The sequence below is a fragment of the Syzygium oleosum genome, unplaced genomic scaffold (genome assembly GCF_021117445.2).
Source record: "Syzygium oleosum isolate NSW1041296 unplaced genomic scaffold, Sole_v2.1 Sole_v2.22, whole genome shotgun sequence".
NCBI classification, from domain to species: Eukaryota; Viridiplantae; Streptophyta; class Magnoliopsida; order Myrtales; family Myrtaceae; genus Syzygium; species Syzygium oleosum.
The window spans coordinates 5224441-5250240 of record NW_026607506.1 but is presented as its reverse complement, the minus strand read 5'-3'; the positions used below and the strand labels follow the sequence as shown (position 1 = coordinate 5250240).

The 25800-nt window shown below is 40.6% G+C and overlaps 2 protein-coding genes across 2 annotated transcripts; both read left to right on the top strand.

Annotated features, from left to right (window-relative positions):
- The first annotated feature begins 912 nt into the window (after positions 1-912).
- Positions 913-7260, top strand: LOC115669807 (protein ACTIVITY OF BC1 COMPLEX KINASE 3, chloroplastic-like). The gene is made up of 7 exons (XM_056321221.1): positions 913-1491; positions 1914-2141; positions 2741-3076; positions 3293-3848; positions 4127-4313; positions 4392-4755; positions 6833-7260. Exons 1-7 carry the CDS (start codon positions 1216-1218, stop codon positions 6968-6970), a joined length of 2085 nt encoding a protein of 694 aa, XP_056177196.1. The 5' UTR covers positions 913-1215; the 3' UTR covers positions 6971-7260.
- Positions 7261-15443: 8183 nt separating this feature from the next.
- LOC115669809 (uncharacterized) lies at positions 15444-17018 on the top strand. Its single transcript, XM_056321222.1, has 3 exons — positions 15444-15725; positions 15887-16515; positions 16613-17018. The coding sequence occupies exons 1-3, from the start codon at positions 15576-15578 to the stop codon at positions 16617-16619; spliced, it is 786 nt and encodes a 261-aa protein (XP_056177197.1). The 5' UTR covers positions 15444-15575; the 3' UTR covers positions 16620-17018.
- The last annotated feature ends 8782 nt before the right edge of the window (positions 17019-25800 follow it).

Here is a 25800-nt window from a genome sequence, read left to right as displayed (position 1 = left end):
GGCGTAATAATTAAAAAAAAAAAGGGAAAAGAGGATTAAGGAAAGAATGTGGGCAGGGGTTTGGCTACTTCAGAATGGAAGGGCCTTTGACCTAATACTTAGGATCTTTGATTTGTTGGCTGTTGGCTTAGATCATTGATCATCAATAATCAACACCAGTTACCAAGATGAGAGGGTTCCAAGGACGTTTAGGTTTGAAGACAAGTGGAATGCTGTGGAATAATGCAGGGAAGTGGTGAATATGGCCTGGAGCAGTTATATGAAGGAAGGGTAGTTGAGGGATGTGATGCAAGAAATTGACAGTTTGTAGGAAGGCTATGCAGAAGTGGAGTAGGAGGACCTTTTAAGATAAGTAAAGATAAGTTAAGTTGGAGGAACTGCGGAGGGAATTAGATGGTATGTTAAAAAAGAAAGGATCAGCAGGAACAGAAAGTATTGATGGAAATGAATGAAGTGTATGGCAAAGGGAGGAAATTTATTGGCATCAAAGCGCTAATTTGAATTGGACAAACCATGGTAAAACGAACAACATGAGGATGGTCTTTATATTCTGTTTTGCCTGGTTACTCTCGTTTCAAAAATTAGCGCTTTTAATTCCGCACAATTTTGTCATGGTTTTTGAAATCACCTATTCATCCATTTCAGGTGATATTGTTAGCCAACATCGGATTGAAGGGATTACAACCAACAGAACATGTCCTGCTGATGGGGACTCTTTGATTTTGTGGGAGGCTGAGGAAGGAAACTGCTGGAGGGTGAAAACAGACGCTCGAGGAATACTGTTGGGCATTTTGACAGAGAGTCGATTTGCCAGAGTCCGAGTGCACATTCCTAGTAAGAATGCCAGTCACAACTTTCAACCGCGACGGATTGTCTTACCTAACGATCCGTCCGTACCAAAAAAAACGAGAACCTACGAGCGCTTCCTCTGTTACGTGTCGCTTACTTCGTTTTGGTCGGACAGACAGACAGGCAGAGGGAAAAACACGAGAATGACATGGCCTGCTGCAGCAAGAAGCCCGCAACAAACCAGCTCTTGTACTTCACGCCCGAGAAGACGACCACGAGTCCCAGCCGGAACGCCTTGTTCGCTAGCCCCAGCAGGCTCCACAAAAAGCCTCTCCTCCACCAATCGCCACCCACAGCTCGCCCATCTCTCTCTCTCTCCCTCTCTTTCTTCCTCCGATTTTCCACGCCGACGGCAGTGCCGTAGCCATGAGTGCTCCTCTCGCCGTAGCTTGGCCGTTCTCGGCTCGTCTTCGGGCTCCGAAGCGGTTCTCCGGGATCGGAGCGCCGAGAGCGGCATTGCTGGAGGCGCGACCTCATGGTTCACCGCCGGATGTCGTCGTCGGCGGCGCGGTCCTGCGCGTGTCGGCTGGGGATCGAGCGGCGGACATTCAAGCCGAGTCCAGAGCCGTGGCTCGGGCTGTGAATTCTCCGGTGTACAGCCCGGAGCTTCTTGCTCGCAAGTACCGTTCGCGTCCGATTAAGGTCTCTCTCGACATGAACGTGCTTTCTCGTAGATGTTTGTCTGTACGAATGTGCATGTGTTGATCGTGGTGTTGTGGCGACTTTCGCCCTGGATTACATTTAGAGGCGGCGTATGCTTTTTGAACATATTAGCTGAGCAGGCGAACTTTAATCTCTCTTTCTCTTGCTTCAGAGATGTCAATGCTTTTCACTCGCGAATGTAGGTATATGATCAGTCTCGTTGTGTATGGTGAAGTTCAACATAAATTTTCGTGTTGAGGGGAGTTGATTACTTGAAATTGATCTCTTATTCTATCACTCCCTGCACATCAGTATGTTCACTAATTTTACTTGTCCGTACAAGAGTTCGTCTGTGATTTTTCAATTTGAGGCGTGGTTTATTCTTTGACGAGCTGACTCAAGTGGAATTTAATTGTGACTAGATTGTGCGAAGGGCTTTGGATGTATTGATAGCTTTTGGCATGTTTGCGTCGAAGCTCCTAATCGATCAAAGGTATGGTTGGGTTGATCAGAACAGGAGAAAGCGAGGTGTGGAGTTGAGGATGATATTGACACGGTTAGGGCCTACATTTGTCAAAATCGGGCAGGGGTTGTCGACCAGGCCTGATATCTGTCCTCCCGAGTACATTGAAGAGCTCTCTCAACTTCAGGTACTGATGGTGCTTATTTGGACACAATGTATGCGGAAGCACAAACTCTTAACAATACGTGAATACAAGTGAATTGAAACTAACACAAAGTGACATGTTTCGGCTGGTTTTTCAGAAAGAACTCTTTTAAAATGAGTTAAATGACACGCGATGAGATGCGATGAACTACTAATACGATCATGAGACATGAATTAGCTCTCAACCACCACATGAATTGATAGGTTTGGGTGCTGCAGGTTGTTGTATTGATAGTTAGGCTTGTCCCTCACACATGCTTGGTGAAAAAGTGCTGCCGACATGACCAGGGAAATCATAACTCTGTCTGTCTTCTTGTTGAGATTCAGCAAATAATGATTTCTCAGTTTTCTTGTGAGTGTATTGAATGTGCTCACTGTTATCATATAGCACCATCCAGGTGCAAGTGTTAAATATGATGACTTTGCAGCTTTAAGGCCATCTTTATCTAAACAGTTGCAGCACCGACTGAATTTCCATAATAAATGTCACCTGCCTATTGTCTGTTTCTTTCTATGTCTGGATGTTTAAGTATAATCCATTATGGCGCTGGGAAGATGTTTAATGTCATTATGATTGACCAGGATGCATTGCCAACTTTCCCGGATTCAGATGCATTTGCATGTATAGAGAGTGAACTGGAGCTGCCCCTTGATTCGATCTTCTCCTCCATATCAGCTACTCCAGTGGCAGCAGCAAGCTTGGGCCAAGTTTATAAAGCTCAACTAAAATATTGCGGACGGTTCGTCGCTGTCAAAGTGCAACGGCCTGGTATTCAAGAGGCTATTGGGCTTGACTTTTATCTTATGAGAGGACTGGGGTTTCTTATCAATAAGTACGTCAGTGGCATTACCTCGGATGTTGTTGCCCTGGTTGATGAATTTGCACAAAGAGTGTATCAAGAGCTCAACTATGCGCAGGTTAGATTTCTGATAAGCAATTTCGTAGGTGCAGTCGTGATTAGGTTTACTCATTGCTGAGAGGCAAAGCGTCTCAGTACCTCGACCTTCTTTCTTCTATATACACTTGCGACAACACTAGTTTCCAACCTTCCATGAACTGCTTGTTTGGAAAAGCTTTAGTAATATGTACGAGGTATTTCGCCATTGATTGTTAATTTTGGCAGGTCCCTGCAGGAGGGGCAGAACGCAAGGAGGTTTAGAAGATTGTATGCTGACAAAGAAGATATACTTGTACCGGATATATTCTGGGATTACACTAGTGGCAAAGTGTTGACTATGGAGTGGATTACTGGATTCAAACTCAATGAACTGGATGCCCTTGAGAGGCATGGACTAAAGGTTTTGGATTTAGTTAGCACAGGAATACAATGCAGCCTCAGACAATTGCTTGAGTCTGGATACTTCCATGCAGATCCTCATCCCGGTAATCTTTTGGCGACACCTGAGGGAAGACTTGCTTTTATTGATTTTGGTATGATGAGTGAGACCCCAGAGAAAGCCAGATATGCTATCATCGGTCATATTGTGCACCTGGTTAATCGAGACTATGAAGCTATGGCTCGTGACTACTATGCTCTGGATTTTTTGTCATCTGAAGTTGATGTTTCCCCCATTGTGCCTGCATTACAGAGCTTCTTTGATGATGCACTCAATGCAACTGTGAGTGATTTAAATTTCAAAGCGATAGTGGATGGTCTGGGAACTGTTTTCTATCAGTATCCTTTTACTGGTGAGTAAAGATCAACTTTCTACTTTAGTAGCTATGTCATATTTGGTCTTGTACATCATTTTTCTGGTTCTGAATTACTTCTTGATTAGCTCCTAGGTGAATTTTTAATGCTCTCTTGCGGTGAAGTGGTGTGTCCTTCTCTTTGGAGAACTAAACGGAGTAAACTCATTTAATTTGAAATTACCTAAATGGAACAACTACATCTTTCGTCCATGCACAGATCACTTCATAGGCTTTTTCTTGAAGTTTGATTGTTGGGATGGATGTTTCATTTGCAGTTCCGCCATATTATGCATTGATATTGAGGTCGCTTACTGTATTAGAAGGCTTAGCACTCCATGCCGATCCTAATTTCAAGGTGTTGGCTGCATCTTATCCATACTTTGCTAAGAGACTCCTCACCGATCCAAATCCATATCTTAGAGATGCCCTCATAGAGCTGCTGTTCAAGGATGGGAGATTTAGGTATGTAACCGCCCATGTTTCCTGTTGTTTGAGGCTGTCGATTTGGTTTGGTTATACAAAAATCTTTGTCTTGTGAAGGTGGAACAGACTTGAAAACCTACTTGTCCAGGGTAGAAAAGACAGAGATTTTTCAACCAAGGACGCTTTACAACCTGTTTTGAGGTTGTTATTAGATCCACATGGCGAAGAACTTCGAGTTTTGGTCATAAAGGAGGCTGTTCATGTCATGGAAGCTATTGTCCTGGCTTCATCTATCGATGCTTACAACTCTATTCCCTACTTTATGAGGGTTTTGCCCAATTCATATGCAAATGGACCCTTTATAATGAGCAATGTTGAACTGAAAAGCCTGATGGATCTTCGAGATCAGGTTTTTAGGATATGGAGCCTCTTGCAAACCTCTAAGAGTTTTGATCCAGAGCTTCTACAGCCTGTTTTACAGGTAAGACTTAAGTTATACCATAATTCCATGATGCCTACTATTTTGACAAATTATACTGCTCTCCTTTGGACTTTAGTAGGTGCAACTATATATGAGAGAGTGGATGTGGCAAATTGTGCTGCTCTCCTATCTGTTTACTTATCCATCATAGACATCAAAAATGCGTATGCTGCCTCTTAGTTTGCTTATTATAGCGAGAATATGGCTATTGGCAGATAGATCAGGTTGCCTATAGCCTCAAAGACTATCATCTCAATCGAGTATGGTTTCGAAAAAATTTTCCTCCCTATAAAAAGCTCCTCAGACAGCTTATCTTGCTTCTTATCACTTTGAAAATAAGATCAACTTGCAGTTTCAAGACGTAGAAGGAAATTGGAAGAGTGGCCAGAAAAAGCAAGCTAAACATTGCAATGAAACTATTCTGGTTCTGAGGAAGCTTCCTGAGTGGTGCATAGTCTATGACTAATGGAATAGCCTTTGCTTGCTGAGAATTGCCACTCCTTATGTAGCCATGAATTTTCCAAGAGCGGCCAAATATTCCTCGAACATTGCACATGCACATTTGACAAAGAAAGCATGTAAATTGTTGGCTCCCTTTTCAAAGAAGAACTGCTTTTAGCTTGAATTTTTTTTTCCCTTGGTCAACGACAATGCTTTCTCAGGAATAGCTAAACCAATTATTAGCCTTAGAAGCAACAGCAGTTTACACGTTAACATCAGTATCCTGCAGGAGTAATGGTCATTGTGGATATCACCAGTGACAACTACATGACCACAGGTGACATTTATTATTATGTAGACGGGAGCATTCAATGATTGCCAGTTGGTCAGTCGGTGTTGTTTTGCCGAGAGTTAGTGGCTGAGTCACTGTTAGTTGGAAATCACATTGATGACCTATAAAATAAGCTCAGACTTTTTACACTTTTGGAAATTCTGAGACTGAAACATTATTTAGAATTAGTAATTTGGGGTTGCAAACAGCAACTCCCATGTGGTCGGTATGGATTTACAATTTAATTTTGCGGTTGCAAGACTGTCCTTCCTGATCAGAAGTTGTTAAAATATTTGCATATGTACCTTAACGCGTGAAGATATAAAGAATTCTTATTGCATCACACTTTAATTTGCTAAATATGACACTTCAGTTTGTTATCTGTTGCAATTAAGGGTTTTCATGGACCATGCTTAAAAGTAGAATTCGATCATAGAACTACCAAGGAAAACAAGTGTTGAAATTTCTTGCTGCAAGAAAGAAGTTCTGGAAGAACTGCAGAGTTTTAATGTTACAAAATACATGTTGAGGCGTAAATATACTAAGCTCTAACTTTCTTCATTCTGTCTTTTCCCGAGGACAGCCTCAATAAAATTATATAAGCATAACTTAATCTTAGGTGGAACTATTTGCTAAGGTGGATACATGCCACTAAAGGGTGGAAAAAAGTCTGTCAAAATCGTCATTTTGAAGAGTAGAGCTTGAGTGGGTGTGACCTTTTAAGAGGTGGTATGAGTGCAAAAAATTATTCGATGAATTTAATATATGTACTTATCTGAACAATTAAAACTGATGAATCATGTGTAAGTCCCACCATATTTGACAGTCTAGATGCGGTTTACTATATGTATTAGGTTTGCCGAATAATTGTTCGGTGCGAGGGACCTGATATTTGAGGGCTTGATTCTCTAAAAAAAGCACACTTTTGAGTTTAGTCCAATTCTCGCGTGGACTTTCATTTGTCTAAAAAAAACAGCACAAACTTCTTAGGCCGATATCTGATTAGCTAAAATAAGTGATACCTAATGATTTGACTCTCCAGATGCCATTGGAAAATTTTGGGCCCTTAACGATATATAAAGGACAGGATTCATTTTGGAGCAACCGCGTGACGAAGCATCTAAATGCAAATTAAACAGAAAACAGGCAATTTCGATAGTTGTATGCTTGGTAAATGAAAACAATGGGATCACCCTAACTTTAAAGCTAAACAGAAGTATGGGGATATCTTTATGCGGAATTTGCGAAATGTTGGCAGTAATTTATTTTCCCTATTGCTGTAATTGGTGATACATTTTGGAGCAGGTCCTCCAGCAACCCGAGGCACGCAGCTTGGGGGTGCGTCTTGCCGGTGGTGTTACTCGCCGTCTTGCTGCTAGAATGCTGCAACAGGTACTGCTAACAACGTCAAAATCTCCTGATTTGGCTTTCTCGCCACTGTAAACGTCTATATTGCAAGGTAATGTGATTAATTTTGGACATTTTTAAACCAAAAAGTGGAAATTGAGATCTTGTTGTCATTCTTCTTTTGTAGAATAAATTAGTCAAATGTTAGCAGTCGTAGAAGGATGTAAAAATAGATTTGATTCTGGGGTAGTAGAATAATATGCACGAGGCTTCATCCACCCTTTTTCACTACTCTGTTGTTACTTTCACATTTTTACTGCTGCAGCCTGAATGTTGAAATTTGGCCTTTTGAAATATTAAACTAATCTGCATTGTTTCCTTTGAAATGAGTTCTACCTATCAATTCTTGGTTTGATATTTTGCCATTTGATTTATAATTGTATATACCATCTAAAACACAGTTGGAGAAACTCATATCAGAAAGTCGTCAGTCGACTAATCTGGAACAGCTTGTGTTGATCTATGGTTAAGCTCATGCACGGTTACATCTATTTCTTTTCGGTCTCTGCAATATCTGTATGGTGATATACTAGAGGTTCACCACAACGGTGCCTGTGAGATGGTACAATCAATTTATCTAATACAAACATGAGTCAGATGACCATTTTTGATATTCAGAAAGAAGTGCTAACATGAGAATCATGCATGTAAGAGTCCATGTCAAAGGCATGGTTCTCATCAGAGATGATCATCGATTTTGTAGGATATGTCTGAATATACATTAGAATGATAGCTTGTCCCGAATTTTCCCAAGACCAAGTTATAAGTTAGTTGCAGTCCACTGGATTATGAGCTCGAAGCCGAGATGCCATTCAACAAGAGCTTTGAGTAGCGCTGAAACCATGTTATCAAGGACACTGAAAGAAATGGCCGATGTTCTTTTTTTCCTCGGTTTGAGTTGTTGAATGAGGATGAACCTCATGAGAAGGGAAAATGTCCCTTCCGATCTTTGCGAGTATCTCAGACATCAAATTAGCCGCGTCTAATGGGCTCGGTTTTTCATTACCAAGTTAACGAACGAAACGTGTGTTTACCATGTTCAAATTGCAGTAGTATATGATCAACAGCTTGTGAGGTTTGCTAGAGGATCGGTTATTCTTTAAGGTACCAACACCACGTATCTCTTTGAAACTAGATAGCCTTCGAATTGATGTTCAAGTGAAAATTCGATCAACTAAGAACATGTTCTGTGATATAAACTATGTGCTGGCATTCCGAAGAAACCTCATCATCACATTCTGCTGTTCTTTGCCATTGCCCATTTCCAAGAGCTAGGTGAACTCAGATTGCCAATCACCAGGATTCCTGTTACTAAAGCAGAGCTCCAGCACGTTGCGCTAGACTTGAGAGGAGAACCGCAATATACAATTGACTTTCCTAGATGTCTTTCCATGGAGGAAGCAGAGAGATTATCTCATTTACAGACCACATTCTCAGATGGCTGAACTAATTGTTGACGTGTGCAATCATCAGTGTACATCATAAGATGGAATGAGACTTCCGACCCACGAATCATTTAGAGGAAAAAAAAACGAGTGTATCATGATGATACAGTCTCCATTGTTTCCTTAATCCATTAATGCAGCTGTCTACATAGATCAATAAATGAGCTTATTAGGTATGCATTGCCAGTGCTACCAAAAAGTCTAAATATAGTAGTCTGTAGTTGCACATGTTGCAATGCCCAGAAAGCAAGATGCGTGATTCGAACAGTGAATAGTTTGTTCTTATAGAAGCTGAAAAATGCTTTTGTGGCGTCAAATCAAACACATACATGCATCGAATTCCAAAAGCTTCGTTTTCTGCGTCATCATCTGGAAAATAGAGAATCCTCGCAATCCTATAGTCATGACACCTAGTGTCGAAGCCAAACCCTGCAACTAAACGAGCAGTCTCCACAGAGAGAAATTGATGCTCCAGACCAGATCGTCGAACCGCCTTGTGCTTTCTGGTGAACAAATTCCACAAACACATCGTCAGACCATAGTCGTGGGAGATATCCTGGGACGCAGATCAAACCATTACACGAACCAACAAAACCGTAGCAGTGGGGAGGATTGACAAAGGGAAGTTGGAGTGGGTGACTTGGAAAACAGATAGAGCACTTTGTGGAGAGGATCGCGCCACAATCTAGACACACGGTGTGCCAATTGGAAGCGTCAAGAGCGGAGTGGTTCGTGTGGAGGGCCATGAAACAACGGTGATTGATGGCGGAATGCCAGGATCGGGAAACACACCTAAATTGGAGGAGAAATCCCACGCCAGCAACCGCTCAAGGATCTCCTGGACGACGTTGTGATCGAGCTTCAGGTTGTCGTCACAGGAACTCATGGTTAGGGGTTTTGGGGAAAAATTGTCCAAAAAGTCATAAATTTATTGCACTTTTGCCAATTCAGTCCTAAACCTTTTCACTTCTTACCAATTGAGTCCATGAGGCCGATTTTGGCTGGAAATCGCTGACATGGACCCTAGCCGGTCACGTGGCGCAAACGTGGACATTTTTAAATAGTATTTAATAATTTTCTGAATTTTATATGGTTTTTTTCCTTTTCTCTGTTTGTTTTTGGGTTTGGGAGTTATGGCCGGCGAGGATGGCCGACCGACCCTCGCTAGCATTGGGCGAGGGCATCGTGGCCCTCGCTTTGCCCAGAGTCGGCGAGGGTCGGCCAGCCATAACTCCAAAACCCAAAAAAAAAAAAAATAGAGAAAAGGAAAAATAATAAAAAAACCATAAAAATTCATAAAATTATTCAAATATTATTTAAAAATGTCCATGTGACCAGCCGGCGTTTACGTCAGCGATTTTCGGCCAAAATTGGCCTCATAGACTCAATTGGCAAGAAGTGGAAAGGTTTAGGATTTAATTGGCAAAATTGAAAAGTTTATAACTGGATTGACAAAAGTGCAATAGGTTAAGACTTTTGGGACAATTTTCCCGAGGTTAAGAAGAGGAGCGAAAATGAACTGATGATATTTATTATATTAAATCGAGGGCCGCACTTTTTCCACTCATCTTTTGACTTAGACACTCCTTTTTTTTGTGTTTCGACCATACTATCCCTTGTATATCCCACCATTTTTCTTACAACTCGACCCGTCCTCCTTTGACTTAGACACTCCATTTTTTTTTTATTTTAACTATACTATCCCTTATATGGCCCACCACTTCTCTAACAACTCTGGTGGGTCATGTGAGGGATAGTATAGTCAATATACAAAAGGGTAAATACTACCAAAAACCTCCAAATTAGTACACTTGTGACAAATTTACCCTCAGTTTGTTTTCGTTAAATTTTACTGTCAAATTGCTTTATTAAACGACACGTTGCAGTTGACTGATGTACCAGTTTTACGTTTTACCCTCCGTTTATCACAGGTGTATCAATTTATGATTTTTTGTGGTATTAATCAATTTAACGGAAACTAACGGAGGATAAATTTATCACAAATATACCAGTTTGAGGTTTATAGTGGTCAAAATATTAGTTTGGGGTAAATTTATCACAAGTGTACCAGTTTGGGGTTTTTTGTGGTCAAAAAATTAGTTTGAGGTAAAATTATCATAAGTGTACCAGTTTGGGGTTTTTCATGGTATTAACCCTATACAAAAAAAAAAATGGAGTGTCTAAGCCAAAGAAGGAGTGGAAAAAGCTTGGCCCTAAATGGAAGCTCCAGAAAATCCTATCGATACGTGGCAATTCTGTATTTATCACCTAATAAACTCTATGAAATAATTAAATAAATCAAATATACAATTTGATGAGATTTTTGCAATCATCAAAATTAATTTAGGGTCAAATTTATATGCTATGCATGTTTGCTATGTTTGTTTTGAGGAAAATGAGTAATTTGGAAAATATTTTCCTAAAAATAATCGCTTATATCACTCTAAATAATTAATCAACGAAAAATATTTTTGTTATTGACAATTGTTTATGTCTAAATATTTTAGTGAAAGGTGGGAATATTTTTGGTTCATTCATTTTTCTAAACAACATAAACAATTATTCTTTATGAATTTTTTGACAGAAGGAGCAGTGAATAGCCGCTTCGAGAGTGTTAACATCGCCTCTCGAGTTGCTGGGTTGTTCCGATGACACCGGATCTACCAAAATCAGGCGTCGTGTTGAATTGACTCTTTTTATCGGCGTTTCTTTTTGTTTTACGAAATCTCATTTTGTAATATACACTACGCTTCTCGTTCGTACATGAATTTCTTTGTGCAAGCATGCATATGGTTCTTGCTGTATTCTTCATTCATACATGAAAAATAGAGATTGAGGGTTTAACGATCTCTCTTCAAGAGGAGCTTTTGCTGCGGGGAGATGGTTCGTTGTCGCGAGACTATGTCCGATGCAGGAGGATGAGTTCGTTCCGTTGTGGCGAGATGAGTTCCCTGGTGTGCCGACAATCATGGTTGCGAGCCACGTTTTGTGTATTGTCCCAAATATATAGAATATGCACCAGGATATCAAATATCTACGTGCACATATCAGTTAGGCATATTATCAAACATATAATATGCATATAAATAAGAAGAGTTGGGATGGAGAACTGTTTAGACAATTTATAGTGGTTCGGCTCTAAACGGGTGCCTACTCCACTCCCGGACACCGGTCAGGAGTTATGCCCAATCCACTATACTTGAACCTCACACAAAGGTTAGTTTGTAATGGAGACAACTCTCCTTTACAAATACGAGTTCTTTTTCAAAAGCTTAATATGTCCGGAGTTTTTATTACAAAGTGTATACGAAAGTGTTTCTAGCGAGTAGATATAGTATAGGAATAAGGACACCACAAGTGTTATAATTTTTGTATGGCGCTCACTTGAGTGTCATAACTTTTTTTTCGACCACTTGAATGCCATAACTTCTAAAAAACGATCACTCGAGTGTCATAATTTTGAATCGATCACTTAAGTGTCAAAATTTTTTAAAAACGTTCACCCAAGTGCCAGAAATCTAACGTGGCATAGCACCTGTGATGAACGTTTTTAAACAATTATTCGATTGAAAAGTCATATGAAACTCAAATGAACAGAAAAAGAGTTATGGCGTTGAAGCGAGCGCTGTACACAAATTATGGCACTCAAGTGATCGAAAAAAAATATGATGGCACTCAAGTGAGCGTCGTACGAAAGTTGTGGCATTTATGATGTCCTTTTTCCAAGGATCAATGCTTTTGATGTCTCGGACGGCCAAGATGACACTTCGTGGATGTGAATTTTGAGGAGACCCATCAGGTGTTCCAATGTTGAAGAAGATGCAGAAGACGACGACTACGAGGCTCGAGAATGACAAAAGAAGGTTACTAATTAGTGGAATCAGGAAAATGCTTCTTTTGTTTCCACGACGAGAGAGGAAGCACTAAGGTATGTTTTAAAGTGATTTTGAGAGGTTGCTTGCTTCCACTTCAACGAGACCTCCATAAAAAAAATAGAAGAAGATAGCCCAAAACCAGAATCGACCCGTAAGCAACACATATTGTTCATTTTCGGGTCGAACCAACCCGAACCCGTTGACCCCTCTACCGTCAACCTCTTTGGCAATGCATGTCTTAATAGCATTTTAACTTCTCAAAATATGTTAAAATAACGTAATTCAAAATGTGAATAGTGTGGTCTTATAAAAGCTGAAAATGGTTATGGTGGCGTCAAATCAAACACATATATGCACAACATACAAAAAGCCTTATCATTCTTTTTTCACGGCATCTAAAATTTGTTGATAGCGATAGACTTACTAAAATGGGTAATAAATCAATTTTTTAACTTATATATCAATAAATGGGTTAGTTATATTCAGTAAATGAGTTATAAATGGGTATAAACATAATATGGGTGTTAAATGGGTCATAAATGGGTTTTGCAACTTACTTAAAATCAACTTATCTCACTTGTCCTCACTTAATTTCGCGCTCACTCACTCCGCACTCTCATCTCAGTTTGGGTATGAGTTTTCTTAGATTGAGTTAAATGTAGAAGTATTTTAACAATATAGGTCGGGATGTGTATGAGTTGATTTGTTGGGTCGGGTATGGGACATTATATTTGCATTATATGGAAATGGATCAAAACGGGTTAAACTGGTCTATTTAGGTAGGATCATTTTCAACACGATCCGACCCGACAACCCGTTTGATAGGTCTAAGTAGAGGCAATGTTGTAGTCTTGAGTTGCATACTTTGCCTAGTCTAGAGAAGTGAATGCGATTTGATTTCGATTATATCACAAAACTCCTTTCACCAACAAAACATCTCTCTCCCCCCTCACTTGTATTTATTTATTCCACTTCGCATCAGAAAATAAAGAGAATCGAGTGCATTGGTTGCAGGGAAACGGAGAGCTCATGACTATGCACATGCATTTGCCATTTAGGGGGTTCTCGTGAAACCAGATTGGATTTCGTTTCTAGTTTTGATCGGTTTTGATGTGGGTGACAAAAATGCAAGTTTTTCCGAGTGCAAATTGCAACGAGCACATGCTTTGCCTAGTCTAAAGAAAAACTGAAAGTGATCAGAAGTTGTATTGACGCAGGGTAAGCTATAACTGGAAAAAAGCTTTCCAAAGTAATTCTGAAATTCAATTGATAATCGTGTCCATCTCATTCATCGTAGTATCCTTTTATAGGAGAATAAGGAACAACCATCCAAGTTTGGAAAATAAAGATCTTAATAAATTCCTAGAAGACAAATCACAATTAATAAGGATTCTGGAAATTTAAAATTATTCAACTTCTCTAAAAAATATAAGAGATCATTAATGGCCTTCAACGCCTTCGAAGAATGCTCCGGCATCGGTCACGGCCAAATTGCGTTGATTTCTGGTGATTACGTTTGTCAAGATAATCACATGCCAATCGTTCTACATCATTTATAGACATGGCGGGACTAATTGACTAGTAGGCAGAGACCTACTTAAAAGCCAAGCCAACGTGTCCAAGTGAGCGGTATTCAAAGCATGGCAAGAAAATCTGCTAGCTTGACAAGAAAGTAGAGTTTAATTCCACATGGAGTGATGAGACTTTTCTTAGTCAAGTTCTGTTTGGCTGGGTCCGCCTCTGCGGGCCTAGCCAATATGAAGGTAATAAAAGAAGAAAAGGTGGAGCTGCTTCGTGCGAGAGTGACAAAAAAAGGAGAAGAAGTGAGAGAGCACCGTTAAGAACGAAGGAAAAGAAGAAAAAAAGGGGCGTGGCTTTGTTGTCCGGATTTGCAGGCCAAACGTTGTCCGAATTGATTTAAATTGCAGTATGTTGTTCGTGAGACCGAGTACTATGAGTTGATTGATTTCGTTTTGTTGAGAACTTTATCAAGTCGTCTCTCGTTTTCTCTGATCTCGATTAGGGTTTTTTCTCCATTTGTGTTAATTCATGAAATATTGTTGTATTGTTGATGTTGAGATACTTGAGAAGAAACTTTGTGTATTCTACTATTTTTCGTGATTAGTAAAAGTTTTTAGGCCGTCTGAAGTTTTTCCTGCTTTGGGCTTTCCATGTAAAATCTCGGTGTTATAATTGTATTTGTCTCCTTATCATTTAGGCATTATATTTACTTATTCCAAGGTTGAATTCGATATTGGTTAGTTTAGTTGTGGGTTGATCCTGAATTGGGTTAGTTCTCGGTGAATTGTTGCCCAATTCTCCCCAACAAGTTCAACTCCAATGCTCAAAGTAATGAGTTGCGTCGTTGCTTAGACAAATCGGCATTGAATCAGTCAATCCAATGAGCTTGTAAGATTCCTTAAAGTCACCTTTGGGTTCTTTACTAGCTTGAGAAAACACATACGTCTCTCTGTCTTATATATAACACCAACACCAAAGACCCTAGGAAGCAGTTTGACAAGAACATCAGAAGTTGTATAGACATGACAGGTCTGTTTGACAAGCAAGCAGAGACTTACCTACAAGCCAGGCCAACTTATCCAAGTGAGTGGTTCTCGATGCATGGCAAGAAACTATGCTAGTTTGACAAGAAAGCAGAGTTTAATTCCACATGGAGTGATGAGACTTTTCTTAATCAAGTTAAACTCCAATGCTCAAAGTAATCAGTTGCGTCGTTGCTTAGATAAATTGGCATTGAATTAGTCAATCTAATGAACTTGTAAGATTCCACGAGGAAAAGAAAAAATTCAAAGTCACCTTTGGATTTTTTTACTAGCTTGAGAAAACGCAGATGTCTCTCTGTCATATATATAACACCATCACCAAAGACCCTTAGAAGCAGTGCGACAAGAATATCAGAAGTTGTATAGACATGGTGGGTCTATTTGACAAGCAGGCAGAGACTTACCTACAAGCCAGGCGACCTTATCCAAGTGAGTGGTTCTCGATGCATGGCAAGAAAATTTGCTAGTTTGACAAGAAAGGAGAGTTCAATTCCACATGGAGTGACAAGACTTTTCTTAATCAAGTTCTACTCCAACACTCAAAAGTAATCGGTGGGGTCGTTGCTTAGACAGATTGGCATTGAATCAGTCAATCCAATGAACTTGTAAGATGTCACGAGGAAAAGAAAAAATTCAAAGTCACCTTTGGATTCTTTTACTAGCTTGAGAAAACCAGATGTCTCTCTGTCATATATATAACACCATCACCAAAGACCCTTAGAAGCAGTGTGACAAGAATATCAGAAGTTGTGTAGACATGGCGGGTCTATTTGACAAGCAGGCAGAGACCTACCAACAAGCCAGGCCAACTTATCCAAGTGAGTGGTACTCGATGCTCGCCGCCCGCACCTCACATCACTCTCTGGCTTGGGATGTCGGCACCGGCAACGGTCAAGCTGCTCTCAGCGTTAGTCTCTCTCTCCCTACACGATATTTTAACAAGAATATGTTTGATCAAATTATAACGGCTTGGTGATTCTCCAATGGGGAAATACGATCCTTCGCTCATCAATTAAAATCATTCCTGCTTGACTGACCACAAATATGTTGGCGACATAATTCTACCAGGTCGCAGAGCATTACAAGCAAGTGATAGCGACCGATGTTAGTGAAGCTCAACTAAGTTTTGCAATGCCACATCCACGAGTTCGCTACGTGCACACTCCAGAGTCCATGCCAGAGGATGAAATGGTGGCCTTGATGGGGGGCGAAAATCGTGTCGATCTGATCACTGTTGCCTCCGCAGTGCACTGGTTTGACCTTCCAAAGTTTTACAAGCTGGCCAAACGCCTTCTGCGTAAGCCAGGAGGTATAGTAGCCGTTTGGGCTTATAACGACATGTTTGTTAGTAACGACTTCCACGCCATAAGTAAGCGCCTCCGGGAAAAATCTTCGCACTTTCGGCCCGCAAATGCCAAGTACGCAATTGACGGATATAGAAATCTTCCCTTTCCTTTTGAGAGTGTGGGCTTAGGCCACGAGGGAGAACCAATGCAACTTGAGATTCCGAAGGAGCTCCTGTTCGAAGGGTACTTGAAACTTTTCAAATCAACATCAGCATTTGCCTCAGCCAAGGAACAAGGGTTGGATTTGTTATCTGAAGAAGTGATTAAAGAGCTTGAGAGTTCTTGGGGAGGGCCTAGTAAGGTCAGAACTGTCACCTACAAGGCTTTCATGCTTGCAGGAACAGTCACAGAGTAAGTCGTATATTTAGTTTGCAATATTTGATTTCCTCGATAATAAGTTCGACTTTTCTCCAGTAATGATTCCCAGTTTCTCATCCTATCTGCATAGCCGCTGACGGAGCATGAATTTGATGACCGAGAGAAGTCTCAACTAGATGCTTCAAATAAATGGTCAAGCTGCAAAGTACTTTTACAGAGACAAACGTATGTTCACATACTGATCTTTGAGAGAAGAAATCATGGTGCGAGAGAGTAGATTTTCGAGGCAACAAAATTTTTACAGCATAAGAATAGAGTAACGATAGAGAGGATGATTGTCACGATTTGGCTTGTAGATCTGCAGGGGAAAAAATCTCTCCATTGTATCGGAAACCTGCAACAAGCATCCATGCTAGAGCATAGATGAGGTACATGTTAGACCATTCTTTTGGACCGCGGTTAGGCTAAAATTAGATTTATTACGAGGCATTCTTATGGACCAAAGAATAAGGATGAGGTATTTGTTAGAGCATCAATGAGGAATGTCAATTAGTATGAACAGTAGAAATAAATTATTTCTTCAAACGAGATCGTTGATCGTCAAACAGGCGACTAAAAACAAAATCGATGTAGAACCATTCTTCTGAAAAAGAGGAGTAAGTTCATCCAGAGAGTTGCAGGATGATTGATATTAGGGAGCAGTTGACGAGATGAAGCAGACTCGACGCTAAGGGCACTAACATGAATGAGGAGTCCAAGAGAAGTCGCTTAGAAATCTGCCCATGAGATACATGGGGGCAAGGCTGCTGTTTGCCAATTATCGGCAAGTTCAGTAGAGATGCAGACCTCTCGTACTTTCAAACACAAAACCATGCGTGCATAGAAATATAAGGGATAAGAACACCAGGAGTACCATAACTTTCGTACGGCGCTCACTTGATTGTCATAACTTTTTTTTTTCTCACTTGAGTGACACAGATTTAAAAAATTGATAACTTGAGTGCCATCGGCGATTTGCCTCACCGGAAAATCCAACGAGGACGCTGGTGGTTCTACGTGATTTCACCGGAGCTGACGTGGACAATTTTTGAATTTTTATTTTATTTTATTTTATTTTGCAAATTTTTTTTTCAACGCCGGCGAGGGTTGCCGGCGACCCTCGCCGGTTGTAAAGGCCTCGCCTAGATTGAGAGAGGGCTGCCTTGCCCTTGGCCGCGAAGGCCCTGGGCAAGGCCGTCACAGCCTCGCTGGCGGCGGGTGAGGCCCCGAAGGCCGTCGCCAGATCTAGGCGGCCACGGGCGAGGCGGCATCACCAGATCTAGCGAGAGCCTTCGCCGCCTCGCCCGCAGCCGCTATGGCCTCACCAAGGGCTTTCGCGGCCGTGGGCGAGGCAGCCTTGCCAGATCTGGCGAGAGCTTTTGCCACCTTGCCCGCAGCCGGCGAGGCCACGATGGCCTCTCCAAGGGCCTTCGCGGCCATACCAACCGATGGCGAGGCGGCCCTCGCCCAGTTTGGACGAGGGTGAGGCCTCCGACGAGGGTCATCGGCGACCCTCGCCAACCTTGAAAAAAAAAAAGAAAAATAAGAAAGAAAAATAAAAATAAAAAAGATAAAGAAAAAGAAAATTTCAAAAAAAATCAATAAAATAAAATAAAATAACATTAAAAAAATCCACATCGGATGAAAAATTAATTGAAAAATCCACATGGGATGATTTGCCAGAAATGGCACTCAAATGATCAATTTTGCTCTGATGTGGTACTTAAGTGAGCGAAAAAAAAGCTATGCACTCAAGTGAGCGCCGTACGAAAGTTATGCCACTTCTAGTATCTTTATCCCAAAATATAATGCTAGCAGAAAGCTACCATTGTCAATAATCTGAACTCACCTATTTTGTATTGTAGTCCAAGCACACTTTGTAGAATACGAAAATCTCAAACCAATATGACTATGCAGTCTAAAGCGGGAAGCGCAAAAAGTTTCAACCCTGCATCTTCTTCTTTCACTCAAGGAATGAATGTAGAAGACATTTTCTTGCGATTTCAGACATCCCCACATCCATCTCAGTTGCCTATCCTAGCAAATGCGGCAAGTCATTTATCCGCTTTTCATTTATAGCCTTAGGTTAGGATACCCTTTTCGGGGCAATCTGTCAAACCCGAAAGGAATTTTGGAAAGGAATTTTGGTCTTTCTGGCCCGAGGTTTTAGTACGGGTGAGCATGTAACTAGGGTAGAACGGGAACCTAAGAAACAGACCATGGGAACCGGTCTGGTTTCAAGTTTTAGGGTATACAGGGTAGGTTGTAGGTTCCAAAAATTAAAGAACTTGTTCCAACGGATAAGTTCTGGGTTCCAAGTAGAATCTGGAACAAGTTTTTGTATTTTACTTGTTCTATGTCTTCGTGCGATCCTACGGCATTTTGTGGCATCCAATGATGTGTGTGTAATCTGAAACCTCTAGTATGAACTTCCATTTCCGGCGACATCCATGATTGAGATTTTTACTTTGTTAATATTGCATATTTTTCGTGTGTCTAAATATGAATTGTGATCAGTGATTTGTAGCAAATGGTGATCATTAGAGGTAATATTTCACTGCAATCGTTCAATTAAGAGTACATGTAGAACCTGAGTAGATCTTGGAACCTGTGACAGGGTAAGTTCCAAGTTCCTGAATATGCATGGTAGGTTTTAAGTTCCAAAAATTATGGAACTTGTTCCGATGGATAGATTTTAGATGGAATCTAGACAGAACCTGAAACCACTCATCATGCCTGGCGGCCTGAAGAAACGAGCCTAAAGGCCCAGTAGCCTTTTTAAGGGGACAGTAGGGTTTTGTTTTTTCTTTCTTTTTCTAAGTGCCTGACGGCAGATGACGTGCTATGCAATATTCATCAACAGTCGGTGGCATCTCAATTGTTCATTCAGCAATATTATATTCAATTAATAGGGATCCACTAAATGACAACAAGTACACAATCGGCGTGGCGACAAACGAACAAGAAATACATCATTTATTCAACGCAACTATTCATCGTCTCTTCCGATCAACATTCGGCGGGATTCGCAGAGACAATCCCGGCATAAACAGGATACACATATATCGATTCATCAACAATATATCTATTTCACTCAGCTGACGATATAATACACATACTCTTTATCATGACAATCATGTTTATTCATTCAACAATATCAATCCATTACATATTCAACTTTCTGCTATGGATAACTTACGAAGCATAACAACAGCACTCTTCACTGCTAAATAACAATCCATCAGTTCTGAATACTCTCTCAACAACTCATTCTGTCTATCAAATCTATCACACCTGCGATCATTACAATTACATTCATAATAAAACATAATATCACCTAATCGCTCCAACTCTTCAAACTTCGCTTCAATCCAAGCATCAACGCACTGCATTACCTCCATACAATCTCTCAGCGACGGCATCTTGAACAATTTCATACGATTTCATATAACATTCTCAACATATTTATACTATCATATTAATTTAATTTACATTTATTTCAAATTTATTTAGGCGGAAGCCAACAAGTGGTTTCCAACACACTCGATCGGCGATTTCCAATAACATACTTCGAGGCACACGCACTATCATGCACCAGCAGAGACGGATCACCGTTCATTACATTCACAACAGTAGGGGTACACGTGGACCTTCATCATGTGTGTAACGCGTAACGTACCCATGTCAGACCTCGGTCATCGGTCACAAGTAACCTCAGTCATGGTGAAGCGTACCAAATTCTGGATGCTCACTATCAATAATCCTTCGTACGAACCCTGTTTCGATTCGTCCCATCATAGATATTTGTGTTATCAGTACGAACTGGGATCTACCCTGCATATCCAGTGCTATGTAAAGTATCATGTCCATAAAACCCTAGGTCAAGTTCGGAAGGAGTTTCCTGATGCTCACGCAGAGAATTGCAGAGATCGATTGGCTTCCCGTGATTATTGTATGAAGGAGGAGTCTCGCGTTGATGGTCCCTTTCGAGTTTGGAGATTGGATCCCCGAGATGAAGTCTGGGTTTTGGATGGACAAGAAGCGGATGCGCGATGCTGCAGAATCCATGTTGACATTGACGGAGCTTGAAGATAAATTCCCAGAATTCCCCAGAGAGTGTAAGCGTCTTGACCTCGGTCATCGGTCACAAGTAACCTCGGTCATGGCGAAGCGTACCAGATTCTGGATGCTCACTATCAATAATCCTTCGTATGAACCCTGTTTCGATTCGTTCCGTCATAGATATTTGTGTTATCAGTACGAACTGGGATCTACCCTGCATATCCAGTGCTATGTAGAGTATCATGTCCATAAAACCCAAGGTCAAGTTCGGAAGGAGTTTCCTGATGCTCACACAGAGAATTGCAGAGATCGATTGGCTTCCCGTGATTATTGTATGAAGGAGGAGTCTCACGTTGATGGTCCCTTCAAGTTTGGAGATTGGATCCCCGAGATGAAGTCTGGGTTTTGGATGGACAAGAAGCGGATGCGCGATGCGGCAGAATCCATGTTGACATTGACAGAGCTTGAAGACATATTCCCAGAATTCCCCAGAGAGTGTAAGCGTCTTCGTTCAGTTGTTAATCGCGAATTGGCTATCAAGAATCATGTATCCCCTCGCCTCGATGATTGGCACGATATTGTTTACGATTATATTGATTCAGATGACGATAGGATATTATGGATCTGGGAAACAGAGGGAGGCAGAGGAAAGAGTACCCTTGCTGTTCATCTGAGCAGAACAAAGAAAGCTTTCTATTTCCCAGGAGGCAAGGCTGCGGATATTGCCTACATGTATGATTTTGAGAAGATTGTGATTATGGATGTCCCTCGGTATGCTTCCGATTATGTTAATTATGCTGTGATGGAACAATTTTACAATACGAAGCTGTACTGTCCTAAGTATGAGTCAAATATTAAGGATATACCCTTTCGCCCTAGGATGATTGTATTCGCTAATTTTGAACCCGATATTTCTAAGCTCTTTGATTATAAATTGAATGTTGTTAATATATAAATCCCTTTGGGATTTCCTTTTTCCCTTTGGGAATTCCCTGATGGGCCTAAAGGCCCAGTAGCCTTTTTAAGGGGAAAGAGGGCACATTTTTTTTTTTTTCAATTGCTGGCGCAATAAATGATTATTTTATATCCAAAAGAATAACCGGCCAATCAGATTCAATATCGTTTTGCACAAATCGACAAAAGGGCATATTACGTCACTCACTAACTATTCATCATCTTTAACACAAAACGCAGTAGAAGCATAACAATAAACATAACTTTAGAGTACATATGACATTTTGTAATCCAACTGAAACATTCCTACATCACTACCGGTTACAACAATACCCATGTATCCATTAGACTCTGCATAGGGAGTCTTCTTAAATATTGCAATAGGAATCTTATCCTTAGGCATCGTAGACGGAGGACAATCAACAATAATCCTCTTCAACACTTTCGTGATACTAGCATACTCAGGCTTCGGAAAAAGACCAGTCTTGCATAATATAACAATATAGTGTACGCAACTCTAGGAACACATTCAAGATATCCAATCGCCTGAATATACTTCAACCTACATACCTTCTTAGTAAGCTCAGGCAATATCTGATTCTTCGCATCACTTATAGTATCCTTCTCATTCTTCACAATAGCTTCACCCAGAATATAACTCGTTCCAGGGCTCAATCCTCTCCTTTTGTACACCTTCTTCTTTCACGTTCCTTTCCTAAACCTTCTGTATGCCATGATACTGTTATGAATATGAAAACAATCTACGGCTAATGTTATGACATCTGTGAACCTTTGAATCCGTCTATGGTGAGATATATCACGCCATGTGTAGTATAAATAGTAATGCAAAATATATGTATGATCAGCTATATGTGTTTCCATGGAGTATGATACATGCGGAGCTTCTGCGGAGCTTTCGGAACATGCTGATCGGAGTTTGATTGTGATAATAGGTATATATATGTGCTTAGTTTATGGAATGGAAAGAATAGGAATATACGTTGAAGTTGTTAGTTTGTATACCGCTGTTGCGGTTGATGATCATAGATTGTCTGTGAGTCTGTGTAGAATAGGAATCGTGTGTTTAATGTAAATAATGTTTCATAAGTTATTCATAGTCGAAAGTTGAATATGTAATGGATTGATATTGCTGAATGAATAAACATGATTGTTATGATAGAGAGTATGTGTATTATATCGTCAGCTGAGTGAAATAGATATATTGTTGATGAATCTGGTATATGTTGATACTGTTTATGCCGGAATTTGTCTCCGTGAATTCCGCCGGATGTTGATCGGAAGAGACAATGAATAGTTACGTTGAATAAAAGATGTATTTCTTGTTCGTTTGTCGCCACGCCGATTGTGTACTTGTTGTCATTTAGTGGATACCTATTAATTGAATATAATATTGCTGAATGAACAATTGAGATGCCGCCGACTGTTGAGGAATATTGCATAGCACGTCATCTGCCATCAGGCACTTGAAAAAAAGAAAGAAAAAACAAAACCCTACTGTCCCCTTAAAAAGGCTACTGGGCCTTTAGGCCCGTTTCTTCAGGCCGCTTCAGCACCATCCGGACCGTAAACCCATATAATCGAATGATCATCTGGCTGCATCTGTATCATCCTATCCAATTCTATCTGCCAATCTGATAATTCGTGATCAAATTTATATTTCTTCTTAAAATCTACATCTGTATTATGTATAACACACCTCCTGTACATACCCGGATTCTCAATCCTCATCTCTTTTGGATCTTCTTCGAATTCCTCCATGCGCTTGCGCTTGTTAGATCCCTTCTTCAAGTATTCTCCAAAATACCAAGGGCCTTCTACACGCGTACGCTCCTTAGTAGCATATCCAATTGCAACTTCAGGATTAGCCTTCATCTTTTCGACATGGGCTTTACAACCAACCACTGCCTTACATTTCTTCATAGTCGTATTCTTGTTCTTGAACTGGATCACTCCCTGATAATGGGGCGTTCCATTAAGGCCCAACTCCTTTTGATATACACAAAATTGAACTGTGGAGTCCAGTTCAAGTGGGCCTTCTTGGTTATCAACAGTGAAAACCCACCAAGTAGACTGAATTGATGGCATTGTTGTAAATATAAAGGGGAAGAGAGGGAAGGGAAGCGAGGTCTGGTAATACTGATCAGAACTCGCTATATAGGGAAGCCAGGAAGTAATAGGAAACTTATTATGGTGGGCCACAAGCGCTCTTTTTCTTCTTCTTTTTTTGGGGCCAAAGGCATTTTAGCAAGATCAAGTCTAGTATCTGTACTTGTCGGTCTGAAGAAACAGTTCCTGGCTAGCGCCAGGGAAGTCCCAAAGGGACTTTTAATAATCCCAAAGGGATTAGTGCGGTGGGTGGAAAAATTAAAAACAAATCAACAATTTATTATTTTAATATGATCTACATATATCTTCCCATAATCGGGAAGAAAATTGGCCATTACAACAACATGAACATTATCAACTAGGGCTACAGTTATCGGTTCATACTTATTGCTAATAACAATCCTATTTTTAATCTGCTCAATAGTTGAATATTGTACGTATTCCTGCTTATCACGAGGGATATCAAATACAGCGGTCCTCTTAGGATCCATCGTATACTGATAAGTAGCGTGGTCGTTCGTACTGCCAGTAGAATAGAACCACCCTTCGTACATTGGCTTCTTAGCGAACGTAGTCTTTCCTTCAGCACCATCTGGACCGTAAACCCATATAATCGAACGATCATCTGGCTGCATCTGTATCATCCTATCCAATTCTATCTGCCAATTTGATAATTCGTGATCAAATTTATATTTCTTCTTAAAATCTACATCTATATTATGTATAACACACCTCCTGTACATACCCGGATTCTCAATCCTCATCTCTTCCGGATCTTCTTCGAATTCCTCCATGCGCTTGCGCTTGTTAGATCCCTTCTTCAAGTATTCTCCAAAATACCAAGGGCCTTCTACTCTGCCTCCCTCTGTTTCCTAGATCCACAATATCCTATCGTCATCCGAATCAATATAATCGTAAACAATATCGTGCCAATCATCGTGGCAAGGGGATACATGATTCTTGATAGCCAATTCGCGATTAACAACTGAATGAAGACGCTTACACTCTCCGGGGAATTTTGGGAATCTATCTTCAAGCTCCGTCAATGTCAACATGGATTCTGCCGCATCGCGCATCCGCTTCTTGTCCATCCGAAACAAAGACTTCATCTCGGAGATCCAATCTCCAAACTCGAAGGGACCATCAACGCGAGACTCCTCCTTCATACAATAATCACGGGAAGCCAATTGATCTCTGCAATTCTCTGCGTGAGCATCAGGAAACTCCTTCCGAACTTGACCTAGGGTTTTATGGACATGATACTCTACATAGCACTGGATATGCAGGGTAGATCCCAGTTCGTACTGATAACACAAATATCTATGACGGGACGAATCGAAACAGGGTTCATACGAAGGATTATTGATAGTGAGCATCCAGAATCTGGTACGCTTCGCCATGACCAAGGTTACTTGTGACCGATGACCGAGGTCTAGGGGAAAGAGGGCACATTTTTTTTTTTCAATTGCTAGCGCAATAAATGATTATTTTATATCCAAAAGAATAACCGGCCAATCAGATTCAATATCGGTTTGCCCAAATAGACAAAAGGGCATATTACGTCACTCAATAACTATTCATCATCTTCAACACAAAATGCAGCCGGCGCAGATACAGAAACGAAAACATAACTTCATTGATACTGAAATTGCATAGACACTTACAACTGAACATATATTTACATATCATCTAACATAACATATCTTGTAATCAAACTTCAAAACTCCTCTCTGAGATCCATACACAAATACACCCAACAATCCAATTGATTCCGTAAAAGGTATCCTCCTGAAAAACTTAAAAGGAACACAATGTATATCCAAATCTGGACTTGGAACATTAACAACAAACCTTCCTATTATTCTTATAATACCTGCATACTCAGGCTTAGGGAACAGACCAATCTTACTAAACTTATTCTGGGAATTTTGTGTTTGTCCTAGGACATGATAGTGGGGCATTGACATCATAATTTAAATGTAATAAAACTGCATCACATTATCTTCGTCCGAGGATGACGATATTACCCTTGAGGGTGGGATTTCTTGGCGGGCCTTTGACACTTCGTCTTTGTGGGAATTGGTGGACTAGACAGATGTCTGTGATGATACTATTAGCTATTATGAATTTAAATGT